The 15,763-nt window shown below is 36.9% G+C and overlaps 1 protein-coding gene across 1 annotated transcript; it reads left to right on the forward strand.

Annotated features, from left to right (window-relative positions):
* The first annotated feature begins 7,724 nt into the window (after window positions 1-7,724).
* Window positions 7,725-8,697, forward strand: LOC123785220 (olfactory receptor 4C46-like). Its single transcript, XM_045786936.2, has 2 exons — window positions 7,725-7,739; window positions 7,774-8,697. The coding sequence occupies exons 1-2, from the start codon at window positions 7,725-7,727 to the stop codon at window positions 8,695-8,697; spliced, it is 939 nt and encodes a 312-aa protein (XP_045642892.2).
* Window positions 8,698-15,763: the final 7,066 nt, after the last annotated feature.

Consider the following 15,763-nt stretch of genomic DNA (forward strand, 5'->3'; position numbering starts at 1 on the left):
GACTGAAAACTCTGCAGAGAATGAGGCCTGGGACTGAGATACATGTGAGAACAAGGGCCAGGAGAACCACCTGGGTATATTCCAGGGAATCTAGAGGACCATCCGTACATGCCCAGGGCTGGATGCATATTTAGAAAAGATCAAGACACTAAAGTGGTCACCACTCAATGACCTTGCCGCTCTATGAAAGCAGGAAGTGAAGGCTAAGGCAGAGTTTAAATAGCCCGGCAAAGGACAGGCATACCTCGGGTATTGCCAATTCAGTTTCAGACGTCTGCAATAAAGCACATAGCACAATAAAGTGAGGCAACAAATATTTGGTTTCCCAGTGCATATCAAAGTTATATTTACACTATACTGCAGTCTTTAAAGTGTGCAATAGCATGATGACTAAAAAAAATAATGTTTCTTTTAATATAAACATTACATTTCTAAATACTGCTAACCATCATTTGAGCTTTCAGCAAGTTGGAATATCGTTGCTGGTGGGGGTTCTTTCCTTGATGTTAATGGCTGCTGGGTGATGAGGGGGGTGGTTGCTGAAGGTTGGGGTAGCTGTTCATTTTCTTAAAATAACAATGAGTTTTGTTGCATTGATTGAGTCTTCCTTTCACCAATGGGTTCTCTGTAGCATGAGATTCTGTTTGGTAGCACTTTACCCACAGCCAGACCTTCTTTCAAAACTGGGGCCGATCTTCTCAAATCCTGCTGGTACTTTATCTACCAATTTTTTGCACTATTCTAAATCCTTTGTTGTCATTTCAATAATCTCCACAGCATCTTCACCAGGAGTAGATTTCATCTCAAGAAACCACTTTCTTTGCTTGTCCATAAAAAGCAACTCCTCATATATTAAAATTTAATCATGAAATGATGGCAATTTAGTCACATCCTCAGGCTCCGGTTCTGATTTTCGTTCTCTTGCTATTTTTACCACATCTGCAGTGATTTCCAGCACTGAACTCTTGGACCCTTCAAAGTCATTCATGAGAGTTAGAATCAACTTCTTTCCAAAGTCCTATTAATGTTGATATTTTAATCTGTTCCCATGAATTACAAATGTTCTTAATGGCATCTGGGGTGATGAATTCTTTTCAGAAGGTTTTCAGTTTATTTTGCCCAGATCCATTAAAGGAATCCCTATCTATAGCAGCTATAGCATTATAAAATGTTTTCCTTAAATAATAAGACTTGAAAGCCAAAACTACTCCTTGATCCATGGGCCTGAACAATGGATGCTATGTCAGCAGGCATGAGAATGTGAATATCGTTGGATATGTGCATCAGAGCTCTTGGGTGCCCAGGTGCGTTGTGAATGAGCAGTCATATTTGGAAAGGCATCTTCTTTTTTTTTTTTTTTTTTTTCCTGAACATCATTTCCCAAGAGTGGGTTTAAATATTCAGTAAACCATGTTGTAAACAGATGTGCTGCCATTCAGCCTTTGTTGTTCTACTAATGGAACATAAGCCAAGTAGATTTAGCCTAATTCCTAAGGACTCCAGGATTTTCAGAATGGTAAATGAACATTTTCTTTATCTGTTCTTCATCGATGGACAGTAAGGTTGGTTCCATTTCTTAATTTTGTAACTAATTCTGCAATGGAAGATTGAAAGATTGTTACATGAAAAAGTACAAAATACTTTTGAAACTAATTAAAGAAGACCTAATGAAATAGAAATATAGCTCATATTCATGGATTAGAGAACTATAACATAATTAAGATGGCAAAATTCCTCAAGTCATCTACAGATTCCATGCAAACCCTGTGAAGATATCAATAGCTTTTTTTTTTTGTCAAATGGGAAAGTTGGTCCCAAAATTTATATGGCACTGCTTGGATCCGTGAAGAAAAATAATACAAATTCTACACAAAGTCTTTCAGAAAATAGAGAGACTACTACACAATTAATTATACGAAGCCAGCATTCACTAAATGCCAAGTCATATTATAGGAAAAATATGACAAATATCCCTTTTGAATCCACAACCAAAGATATTACACAAAATACAAGTAAAACAAACCCATCAATGTTTCTTAAAACATTATTGACCATGATGATGTGGAACTTATTCAAGGCATAAAAGGTTAATTTAACATTTAAAAATCAGTGTAATTCACTAAGTTAACAGAATGAAAGAGAATCACAAGGTCATTTCAATTGATGTAAAAGTTATTTGGTAAATTTCAATTGATATGATTAAAAAAGACTTTAACAAATGAAGAATAAAAAGGAACTTGTTCAGCTTGATAAGAAGCATATCTATAAAACCTACAAGCACCATAGTATATCATAGTAAATTCTTTCTAGGATTGGAACAAGTCAAGCATGTCCACTCATCATTTCTTTTCTTCATTGACCCTTACATTCTATCTATTGCAATAAGATGAGAAGAAGAAATAAAGACATACAGATTGGATAGGAAGAGACAAATTGCAAAAATATATTTATGTGCAGATGACATGATTGTACAGGTAGAAAACACTAAGTGCCCTACAAAAATTCTAATGGACCTATTTGGTTAATTTAACAAGGTCACAAGATACAATGTAACTACAAATCTCCATACATATTTCTATAATTGCAACATTCAAAAATTAAAATTAGAAACAATACTATGGGGTGCCTGGATAGCTCAGTCAGTTAGCAGCTGTCTTCGGTTCAGGTCATGATTCCAGGGTCCAAAGATGGAGTCCCACATGGGGCTCCTTGCTCAGTGGGGAGCCTGCTTCTCCCTCTGCCTGCTGCTCCCCTGCTTGTACTCTCTCTCTCTATCTGTCAAATAAATAAATAAAATCTTAAAAAAGGGGCGCCTGGGTGGCACAGGGTTTAAGCGTCTGCCTTTGGCTCAGGGAGTGATCCCGGCATTATGGGATCGAGCTCCACGTCAGGCTCCTCCGCTATGAGCCTGCTTCTTCCTCTCCCACTCCCCCTGCTTGTGTTCCCTCTCTCGCTGGCTGTCTCTATCTCTGTCAAATAAATAAATAAAATCTTTAAAAAAAAAATCTTAAAAAAAAAACACTACATGTAGAATACCATTTTAAAACAAAATTTGAAGGGCGCCAAGTGGCTCTGTTCTTTGTCAATACACTTCCAATTACAACCTCAACAATATTTTTAAAGAAATTAACAATTCTATTTTGAAATTTATATAGAAATACACAAATTTAAAGGAATCTGGATGATTAAATCATTTTCAAAGAAAAAAAAAACAACCACAACTATTTTGAATGTTTAATCTATTTAAATTCAAAAATTGGTATAAAGTTCCCATAATGCATGCTGTGTGGTATTGCATAGGGATATTATTGAGACCTTGAAACCAATAAAATGCCCAGACATAGGCCTAATTATATGAATTTTTACAAAGATGTCAAGTAATTCAATGGGAAAAGTATAGATTTTTCCACAAATTACACTGGATCAGTTGGATATCCATAATGAGAAATAAAAAAAAAAAATCTAAAACACAACCTCACCTCATACCATACACAAAAATTAACTCAAAATGAGTCAGAAGCTTACATGTTAAAGCTAAATCCATAAAAATTCTTGAAGAAATCTTTTTGACCTTGGGGTAGATCAATATTTATTAGATACAAAACAAAATCATGAACCTTAAATAAATTAGAAATTGGAATTTGTCAAAGTTTTAAAACTCAGTGCATATCAGGTAACACCATTTTTTAAAAACGAAGAGGCAATCTATGGACTAGGTGGAAGTTTTGTGTATATGTATACACAAAATTGTGTGTATTTATATTTATTATTGTGTGTGTATGTAAGTGTGTATATATATATATATATATCTGTATTATATCACCTGTATTATATGTAAAGAACATTTGTAACTTAGTCATAAGGAAACAAGAATCCTTATTTTAAGTTATGCAAAGGACTTGAACAAAACTACACAAAAGAAGGTTTACAAATGGGCAATAATAGGATGAAAAAAATCAAAACACCATCAGTTATCAAGAAAAGCAAACTAAAACCACAACAGTACATCACCACACATCTAGAAGGACTCGAAGGAAATGACTAAGAGTGCCAAGTGATGAAGATGTGGAACAAGTGAGACTCTTCTTGTGTTTTCATGTCTGTCCACAATTTTAATGTTGCTTAGTATTCCATACTGGCCAAACCATGAATACTAAAGATGACTCACTGGAGCCTTTGAGTGCTTCTATTTACTTCCTGCTTCATGATGAATGTGAAAAAAAAAGAACAAAAATAAAAACAAAAAACAAAAAACAGAAACAGTTTTGGAGTCAGGAATTTTAAAACAGCTGCCATTGATTTCATGCCCTCCCTGCTCTAGCTTTCAAGCAAGTAGCAGGTTCCAGAATAGTTTTATTATTGCTAAGGAGGCAGAAGTTCTCTCTGTGACGTGAGTCAACAAGTTCACGACATCACAGGGCCCCACACTGGAATTATGGAATTTTAATATTTACTTGATATTCAGCTTTCTTAGGGTTCACTTAGAGAAAGGGGATTCTTACATCTGGGTTCCAAGTACAGGGAATGCATTTCCCTATTCAAAACTGGATGTTTGTCAATCCTGTCTCTTCAGCATGGTTTCTAAGACAAAGCCTTTCTGTCAGAGGAGATAATTAATACCTGGGAGAGAAAGTAGCACACCAAGACAAGATCCTTGAGCCTTTAAGGAAACCATAAATATCCATGCAGTGCAAGGTGAAAATGGTTTTTGTTGATCACATTTGCAGAGCAAGATTCGGAAGGTTAGAATGAGCCTTATGAATGTGTTTACTCCATACTTCTTGCCCCTTGGCTATGGGACCAGACCCATCGGTAGGTGATTTCTCAACAGTGTTTCAAAAGAATGCATTCTAAAGTCAAATCCCAAGTCTTGTGTAAAAAATTGTTGAGGCTTTCAGTGAGAAGGGAAGATTTTTTTTTTTAAGATTTTATGTATTTATTTGACAGAGATAGAGACAGCCAGTGAGAGAGGGAACACAAGCAGGGGGAGTGGGAGAGGAAGAAGCAGGTTCATAGCAGAGGAGCCTGATGTGGGACTCGATCCCATAATGCCGGGATCACTCCCTGAGCCGAAGGCAGACGCTTAACCGCTGTGCCACCCAGGCGCCCCAGAAGGGAAGCTTTGATTGATAAAAACTTTCTTAAACACTTGATTTGATATCAAATTATTTGAACAGTCTCTTCCTGAGTGTGTCTTATCTTTCATATTGAAAGTTACTTATCTAAGAAGAGATCAGTTTCAAGATGGGCTTATTTCTGAACACCCTCAAACATCATTAAGATCTTCTAAGTCTGTAAGGTAAGTTTTTATTATTGCTGATGTATCTTAAACATTGTTCCTTCCCATATACATTAATCATTGTTTCAGTCCCTTCAAATATAGTATTAGAGTATTCCATCTCACCTCAGCTCTTCAAAGGACAGTTGGTAAATATCATTCATCTAAGCTGACAGATAAACAATTTAAAAAATCAAGAAATTGAAGCCAGTTGTAGGACCCTGCTCTTTGTCACCAAACGGCATGTTTTTGCAATGAGACATCTAGTTTAATCATCTAGACTACTCATGAGAGTGAAAACAAAATGTAAATGCACTTCTCACATAGAAGAGACTTCATTATGAATAATAAATGATGTATGTCATCAGCTGTGTAGTCCAAGCAGGAATGGAGAATTCTTTCTGGTAACAAAGGCCACAGATAATTGAGTCTGTATGCCTTCTTATAAAGTAAAATTGAAGAGGATTCTTCCTGAACTTCTTGCACAGTTAAATTATTGCCTATCACTCAAAATGTCAAAAATTCCTGTATCCTAGGTGCCTACACAGTTACAGAATAGATGAAAGTCCTCTGTGTGCACACCACGGTGGTGATACGTTCAAATAGGTTTCCTTACACAGCTCTCATAAAAACCTTTGATACGGATATTATTAATCTTGCTTTCGAGATGAGGAAATAAGGATGTAATGTGCTAGAAAGGTACTCCAGATAAAAGAAGATGCAACTGGAAACATCAGAATTCTAACCTGGTCTTTATGATTTTCAAACCAAAACACTTAACCGCAGTGGAAATCCTTTTCGACATCTAACAGATGGTTAGCTTTGGAGATGGACTGTAGGAAGGAGAACTAGGTCTGAGGGAGAAGTCAAGGTGAAAAGATCTTTCAATGAATACAGTACCACATTTTATTTGAAAACTGGGTGTTCAGGCAGGCCAGTGTGTGTGTGTGTGTATGTGTGTGTGTGTGTGTGTGTGTGTGTGTGTGTGTGTGTGTGTCTCCTAATGAAATTGTGTTATATATACTTGCCTCCAAAGTAGTAATAAAACAATTATAATTATTTTTTTGAAATATTTTATGTATTTATTGAGAGAGAGAGAGAGGGCAAATTGAGAGAGAGAGAGAGAGAGAGAGAGAGAAGAGAGCAGGAGGAGGGTGAGGGGCAAAGGAAGGGGGAGAAGCAGGCTCCCCACTGAGCAGGGAGCCTGATGCTGGGCTAGATCCCTGGACCCTGAGATCATGACCTGAGTCAGAGGCAGATGCTTCACTACTGAGCCACTCAGGTACCCCAAGCAATTATAATTATCGTGGTCATATAAAGAGGAGATTACTAGCTCAATGTTGTTAATTATGACAATACAGGGCATGGGTAAGAATTTGGAGGAAAAACACGAACTAAGTAGAATCTGAACTAATCTTGGTTCTGCCCTTAATTAGCATCTGGATCTTGGCAGGATCTTTAACTTCTCCATGTTTCTATCACATAATGTATAAAAGAGGTATAAAAGCAATAGCAAGAAATATCTTACAGGTTTGTGGTGGGGATTAAATCTGCAAACGTCTGCAAAAACACTCAGAGCCACTAAATAATCAATTTCAGTTAATATTATTAGTGTTATTAGTACCATCATCCTAAGTCTCTGAGACTGTTTCCTCATCTCCAAATGGATGAAATAATACCAAGCACACAGGTTATCAGTATTCAGGGACCTTGTGTTCAGATCACACGCTACTCTGCCATGAACAAAGCAATCAATTAATAAAGTGTGTATATGTGTCTCTATCTATATCTGTATATATATCGTTAGTAATCATGATGTTATTGTACTTAGACAATAAGCATTATCTTTATAGCAGCTTTTGCATACTTTACATACACACCAGCAATGCCTTGTTACTCCTATGTAAACTATTATAAATAATATCTTGACTGGGGTTTGAATTTTTGGTCTCCAATCTCTTACTGAACCTCACCCCACTTCATCCAAGGTACATGAAGATCTTCATTAAAATTATATCCCTTATTCCCCCATCCTCAAATTCCTCTTCACTTTCCCACCTTATATTCTCAGCATCTGCCCATCGTTCCCCATTTCCTAAGGATAGAGGGAATATTTCTTAACCTTGTCTTCATAGCCTGTGCATCATAAACGATTGCCTTTTCTTTCTTAGCTGCAACTATGTATAGGATCTGCCACTTCATGTTGGGCTTAGTCCCCTCGGATGATGAAGAGTGCACAGATGATCTCCTGCCTGTGAGTTAACAAATTCCTAATGTCCAAACTCAACAGAAACTGCAACCATGAGATAAGTCAAATAGTCTTAATGATATACAACTTATTTTCTCTCTCAAAAATCCTCATGAAAATCCACAACTCAATAGAATCTAGGTATTTATTATTTACTAGATGAATAATCTTAATAAATTCAAGGTCACATTATTCAAAATGGATTTTTTTCAGGTAATGCAATTAAGCATAAAATGAAATAATGGAGAATAGGAACAATGTGACAGAGTTTGTTCTACTGGGGCTTACAGAGAATCCAAAGATGCAAAAAATCATATTTGTTGTGTTTTTGGTGATTTACATCGTCTCTGTGGTAGGAAATGTGCTCACCGTGGTCATTATCACTGCCAGCCCATTATTGGGGACCCCCATGTACTATTTCCTGGCCTATCTCTCCCTCATTGATGCCTGCTATTCTTCTGTTAATAATCCTAAACTGATCGTAGATTCACTCCGTGAAAAGAAGACCACCACATTCAATGCATGTATGACCCAAATTTTTGGGGAACATTTCTTTGGAGGTGCTGATATCATCCTGCTTACCGTGATGGCCTATGACCGCTATGTGGCCATCTGCAAGCCATTGCACTACATGACCATCATGAATCGGCAGGTGTGTGGCCTGCTAATAGGAGTGGTGTGGATGGGAGGCTTTCTTCATGCAACCATACAGATCCTCTTTATCATCCCTTTACCCTTCTGTGGCCCTAATGTCATAGATCACTTTATGTGTGATCTGAACCCTTTGCTCAATCTTGCCTGCACTGACACCCACACTCTAGGGCTCTTCGTTGCTGCCAACAGTGGTTTCCTCTGTGTCTTAGGCTTCTTCCTCTTGATCGTCTCCTATGGGGTCATTCTGCTTTCCCTAAAGAACCACAGCCCGGAGGCGAGACGCAAAGCCCTCTCCACCTGTGTCTCCCACATCACAGTGGTCGTCCTATTCTTCGTGCCCTGCATATTTATGTACATGAGACCTGCAGCTAATTTATCTATTGATAAAGCAGTTGCTGTGTTCTATACTATGATAACGCCCATGTTAAACCCCTTAATCTATGCGTTGAGAAATGACCAGATGAAAAATGCCATTAGGAAATTGTTTAGTAGGAAAGTTATTTTAGGTGAGAAATAAGTATTACAGAAGCTCAAAATAAATGCAATGGTAACAAAAATCAAAAGGACATTTTAGATGATCTCAGCAAGGAATATGTAGCAAATAAAGAAAGTAATAAACTGCTATGACTGATAGAGTGGAGGAGAAATGAGTGGAAGAAAGAGAAAACCTTACCACACACTAAGCTACAAACTATATATATATATATATATATATATATATATATATATATATATATATTCACTATCAATAAATTCTAACATGTTTTATTGACAATTCTCGTTTTTATACAACAGGGCAGATGATGACATGTTGCCTATAAAATTATGGTATAAAATGATCTAGGGTTATAAAAGCAAATAGCCATTTAACCTCTGAGGTGTAACAAAGATTGTCCCAAGTTTGCAAATTTCCTTGTAGACTTTAGAGTCTTTTTGAATTGGTTATGTCCCCCACCTTAGGCTGGTAACCAATTACAAAGAATGATGGATCAAAGTACGTGAACATCTTATTTTTTGAGAGGAATAGTCACAACCACAGAATACTTGACTACTAGTTAAAAAATAGTTACTATAAGGTAGCATAATGTCTGGGGCACAATAAATACTGAATGAGTAAATAATGTATAAAGGAATATGAAAATAAACAAATGTAAAGCAAAGAAATATTTGCTTTTCTCTCTTTTCTCTGATTCAGGCTCTGAAAATTCTAGCTAGATCTCTTTGAGAAACCACAATTTGTTTTTTGGTTTTTTTTCTTTTTTTTCTTCATAATAATATTTTTATTATATTATGTTATTCACCATACAGTACATCCCTGGTTTTTGATGTAAAGTTTGATGACTCATTAGTTGCATAAACACCCAGTGCACCATGTAATACATGCCCTCCTTACTACCCATCACCAGCCTATTCCATTCCCCCACCTTCCTCCCCTCTGAAGCCCTCAGTTTGGTTTTCAGAGTCCATAGCCTCTCATGCTTCATTCCACCCCTGATTACCTCCCCTTTCTTTATCCCTCTCTTCTCCTACCGATCTTCCTAGTTCTTATGTTCCATAGATGAGAGACACCATATGATAATTGTCTTTCTCTGCTTGACTTATTTCACTTAGCATTATCTCCTCCAGTGCTGTCCATGTTGCAGTAAATGTTGAGAAATTCTTTTTGATAGCTGAGTAATATTCCATTGTATATATGGACCACATTTTCTTAATCCAGTCATCTGTTGAAGGGCATCTCGGCTCCTTCCATGATTTAGCTATTGTGGACAATGCTGCTATAAACACAATTTGTTTTAACGTCTTCTTACACTGTATCATGAGAAAGAAATTGAAACTGGGAATCTTAGTGAAGGGGCAGACAGCTTGCCTTGACACTCTCCCTGCTCTCAGCAAGATTTTGTCATCTTATGAATGTGAGCTGTTCAAGCCATTTTTCTGTATTAATTAGTTTACTTCTTGGTAACACTCCATTATGAAAAGCTGTTTTAAAAAATATATATGGCCCCATCTACAAACAAAACAACTTCAGGATAAATATATTCCATTTGTTTATATTTGATAATATATCCCTCATTCATTAATCAATTGAAATTTCTTGACCTAAGAAATGTATCAGACACTTGATGGTTGTTGGGCTTTGAGTGATGAATAGAGCAGAAGCAGAGTTATCTTCAGAGAGCTTCAGACCCACTGAGAGACACCCAGAGGACAGCAGAAAATGACAAGACCATGCTGTAAATGGGAAGGTAGTGGCAGCCCAGGGTGCTGAGAAAGCATATTTGAGGGACACACAACAAAGACCAGGAGGGTCATGGATGAAAACACATCAATAACGGGACACAAAGAAGAAAGGGAATCATCAGAGTGAATAGGCATGTGTTGGGCTGAGAGGATTCTTAGGAGAGGATGCATAACAAAGGCCAGTGGGGAAAAAGACTATGCAGAAAACCTAATCATTTCAATCGCATTGTGCTATTGGCTCATCTATTCATTCAATAATTAATTATTGAGCCCCTACTGTGTGTTGGGTTATAAGCTGGACACTGAGCTTCTAAACACTAATTAGTAAGATATTGATGGGGTTTTGGAATATAGGTGAGGTTCAGTGGGGTGGAGTCCAGAGATGGTGACCAAGAAATAATTCATGAGATGTCTTTGGTGAAAAATGGTCCTTTATTAAAGCATAGGGACACGACCCATGGGAAGAAAGAGCTGCTATCCCTGGGTTGTGAGGGATGGCTGATTATATAGTATGGGGTTGGATGTAAGGGGAAAAAGGGAGGTTTCCAAAAAACTTTCAAAGGTTAAAGAAGACTCAAGGGAAACCTGAGGGCTTGCCATTGTGAAGTTAAGGTTGTTTACCCCTCTAATAAGGCATTAACACTAAGATAGTTGGGAGCTCCCTGGAACACATCACACTTTGCCTGTTTCAAGTATCTGTCAATGGGCTGCAGATTATAAAGACATTTAATTGTATTTACATTCTCTTCCAGAAGCTAGACCATTGATAGAAATGCTTTGTTCTTAAAATTTTTTTTTATAATTTTTATTTTGTTATATTAGTCACCATACAGTACATCCCCAGTTTTTGATGCAATGTTCCATGATTCATTATTTGCGTAAAACACCCAGTTCACGATGCAATATGTGCCCTCCTTAATAACCATCACCAGCCTATCCCAATCCCCCACCCTACTCGCATCTGAAGCCCTCAGTTTGTTTCCCAGAGTCCACAGTCTCTCATGGTTCATTCCCCCTTCTCTTTACCCCCCTTCATTCTTTCCTTCCTTTTCCTACCGATCTATTTCTTATGTTCCATAAATGACTGAAACCATATGATAATTGTCTTTCTCTGCTTGACTTATTTCACTTAGCATAATCTCCTCCAGTCCTGTCCAAGTTGCTGCAAATGTTGTGTAGTTGTTCTTTCTGATGGCTGAGTAATATTCCATTGTATATATGGACCACATCTTCTTAATTCATTCGTCTGTGGAAGGGCATCTTGGCTCCTTCCACAATTGAGCTATTGTGGATAATGCTGCTATGAACATTGGGGTGCGTATGGCCCTTCGCTTCACTACATCTGTATCTTTGGGGTAAATCCCCAGTAGTGCGATTGCTGAATCATAGGGTAGCTCAATTTTTAACTTTTTAAGGGACCTCCACACTGTTTTCCAAAGTGACTGTACAAACTTGCATTCCCACCAACACTGTAACAGGGATCCCCTTTCTCCACATCCTCTCCAACATTTGTTGTTTCCTGCCTTGTCAATTTTTGCTATTCTAACTGGTGTAAGGTGGTATCTCAAAGTGGTTTTGATTTGAATTTCCCTGATGGCTAATGATTTTGAACATTTTTTCATGTGTGTTAGCCATTTGTATGTCTTCATTGGAAAAGTGTCTGTGCATATATTCTGCCCATTTTTTTATTTGATTATTTGTTTCATGTGTATTGAGTTTGAGAAGTACTTTGTAGATCTTGGATAATAGTCTTTTATCTGTTGTCATTTGCAAATATCTTCTCCCATTCCGTGTTCTTGTAAATTGCTAAGACATTTGAAACCTGAGGAAAACTCAAGTGTTGCAGGATTGTGAGCTCTGTAAGTTAACTATTTGTTTTTCCTTTAGGGCAGCCAGGAGTGCATGAGGAATGTCACATATATCCCAAGGGAGGGGGGTGTGGGGTGTCAGCTTCTGCTTTGTCCTCAGCTTGCCTTCTGTTTCCTTATCAATATGAAACTGGAAAGTTAGTGACAGGGAAGATCAAGAAGAGTCTCCTAATTGTGTTAGAGCTGAATGCCAAGTACCATGGGGAACAAATTGAACGGGTCTTCCATAACTTTTCATGGCCTGTAACTCATTTCTCTTGGCTCTGATTTATATTCTATTGTCTGATGTTGCAGCTTATCTATCCTAACCTACTGAAGGATGTCTTGGCTGCTTCCAATTGTTTGGATAATTATGAATAAAGCTGCTTTTAAACAACCGTGTGCATGTTTGTATGTGGACATAAGCTTTTGATTCCTTTGGGTAAAGGCCAAGGAGTGGGATTGCTGCATTGTACAGTAAGAATATGGTTAGGTTGGTAAGAAACTGACAAACTTTCTTCCCAAATGGCTGCACAATTTGCTTTCTCACCAACAATAAATGAGAGTTCCCATTCTCCACATCCTCAGCAGCATTAATTCTTGATGGTGTCCTATATTTTGGCCATCCTAATAGATGCGTTGTAATAATACCACCTTTGAGTCATTGGCTTATCCAAAATGTGTAGATTAATTAATTCAAGAAGGCTCATGGTCCAAACCTCATAATTAAAATATGACAGGTTCAGAATATATGTATGTTTGACCTGACATAAACATATTGACTCACATCCATCAGTGCAACCTCTAAGATCAAAAAAGTGTGCTTCAGTCAACTCATGTTAAATTTTACATACAACACTGTTTTAACTAAAGTAAGATTTTATTGCAAAGGCAATGGGCCATTACCCACTGTTTCTGAGGGTGAACAATGGGATCAGAATTATCTGTTAGAATGCTGTCTCCTTCATTCTTCAGGTCTAAGGACTCACATTTTACAAGTAGACCCTTTACAGTTCGAGAAAAATGTGACTGCCAGATTTCTGGGTGGGAAGGAGTGACGTAGCAGACACGTGCTCCCACATGATAAGGTAGCAAAGATGCAAAACAGAGAATCGTCTCTGAAGAGACTGGACTAAGGGAAGAAGAAGTAGAAGCAATGGGATTAAAAATGGCGGGTAAACTCAGCCGAGGTCAGCAGCAACAACTACATTTACCATGAGAATTGTCATTTCTGGGTACAGGATGGAACTGAGGATCCAAGTTTTACACACACTGACAGCTACTGCTGGGACATAAAGGAATCCGCAGAGCTTTGGTCAGAGATCTAGGGAATCTCAAGGACACATCCATTTTTCCCTTGATTCATTTGTGAAACCACATAGCATAACCAGGAGAGAAACAGACTTTTTAAAACAATACTTTTAAAAGACAATATCATCTTCTTCCTTTACCAGACTGTTTGAGAGGTTTATCACATTGTATTATCGGTAGTTTGTTCCTCTTTAGTAAGAATAGTATTGCACAGTACGGCTCTACCACATCTTGTATACTTCTTCACTAGCTGATGGACATTTGAATTGTGTCCATGTAAGGGCCAGAGTGAATGATGCTGCTGTGAACATTCATGGACCAGCCTTTGTGTGGACACAGATGATCATTTCTCTTGGGTGATTACCTAAGAGTGGAATTGCTGAGTTATATGTTAAGTGTATGGTAGCATTTTAAGAAACTGCCAAAGTGTTTTCAAAAGTGGTGGTGCTATGTTACATTCCCACCAGCAATGAGTGAGAGTTCCCATTTCCCCACAAACTCACCAACACTTGGCATTGTCAGTCTTTTTAATTTAGGATAGAATGTTCAAAATATTCTCTTATGACTCATATTTTATGTAGGGTGCATAGAAAAAGTATTCTATTCATTGTTAATAAAACCCTTATTACTTTCTTTTTGTTTGTTTGTTTTTCTTATTGAGTTGGCTAGAACCTTCAGTATAATAATGAATAACGTTAATTTATTTTTTATTTTTTTTCAAGATTTTATTTATTTATTTGAGAGAGTGAGAGGGTGAGAGAGAGAGAAAGAGATGAGCAGGGGCAGAGGGAGAGGGAGAGGAAGCCTCCTGGCCTGAGGCCTGAAATGGGGCTAGATCCCAGGACACTAGGATTATGACCTGAGCAGAAGACAGATGCTTAACTGATAGAGCCACCCAGGCACCCCAAATATGTTAATTTAAATTGATGATACTAAGTGTCACTTCTTCTGCCTGATTCCAAAGGAATAACTTTATTTTACAATTCAAGATGTTGTTTGTTCGAAAATACATAATTATAGGTAAAATTTTGGATATTGTTACAATTGTGGTTTTTTTTTTAATTCCAGTTAGCATAGAGTGTAATATTAGTTTCAAGTGTAGAATTTATGTTTTTCTGTTTATTTATTTGTTTATTTGTGTGTGTTTCAAATTTTTATTTAAATTCCAGTTAGTTAACATGCAGTGTAATGTTAGTTTCAGGTGTATAATTTAGTGACCCAACACTGACATTCAACACCCAGTGCTTTGTCTAACATCAATGTAGTTACGATTAGGTGGTAACAAATCACCCTTTGATGTAATCATGTATTTCGTGTTTTTACACATGCTAGGGATTACCGCTAAGCATTGATATACTTTTTTGATGAGTACCATTTTATTAATTTTATTTGTAATTATTCTCCAGTTGCTATTACAATTTATTTTCACTTACTTTTTATTGAAATCGTTTCTAAATTGCCATAAATTTGAGATTGAAAATTACCCTTTTATTATTTTTTCCTACTTTAAATGAATTGTCATTAAATTAGTTGCTCTGATTTGTTCAGATAATTTGACACTTTTTGAGAATAAATCTGTGGCATAAGAGGGGATGAATTCTTTTAAATAATTCATATTCACACAAAAGCTGATGAGTGTAGTTTTTTATATACCCATAGTTTGCTACTTATTTTTTTGTATAGAATCCTCTCTACATTGTATATGCACATGCATTCAGATTTGTGAATGTTTCCGTGTTACAAATTATATAGATATTGAATGATTTTAAGAATTGATAATGGCTCTTGCCTTAAATTCTGTTTTTTAATACACGTATAATGATCACAGAAAATATTAAATATATATAAATATAAATATGTATCACTGCTTCAAATATTACTGCATTTGGGGCTCCTGGTTAGCTCAACTGATTCAGCATTTGTCTTCAGCTCAGGTCATAATCCCAGAGTCCAGGGATCCAAGCCCAGTCCTGCTCCCTGCTCTCTGGGGAGCCTGCTTCTCCCTTTCCCTCTGCCTACTGCTCCCCCTGCTTGTGCTCTCTCTGTCTCTCTGGCAAATAAGTAAGTAAGTAAGTAAGTAAGTAAATAAATAAATAAATAAATAAATAAATAAATAAATCTATCTTTAAAAAATAAAAAGGAAATACTACTGCATTTTGAATGCTCCATGCTTTTTATGCTTTA

The sequence above is a fragment of the Ursus americanus genome, chromosome 24 (assembly GCF_024610735.1).
Source record: "Ursus americanus isolate L20-20 chromosome 24, mUrsAme1.1.p, whole genome shotgun sequence".
Taxonomy (NCBI): domain Eukaryota; kingdom Metazoa; phylum Chordata; class Mammalia; order Carnivora; family Ursidae; genus Ursus; species Ursus americanus.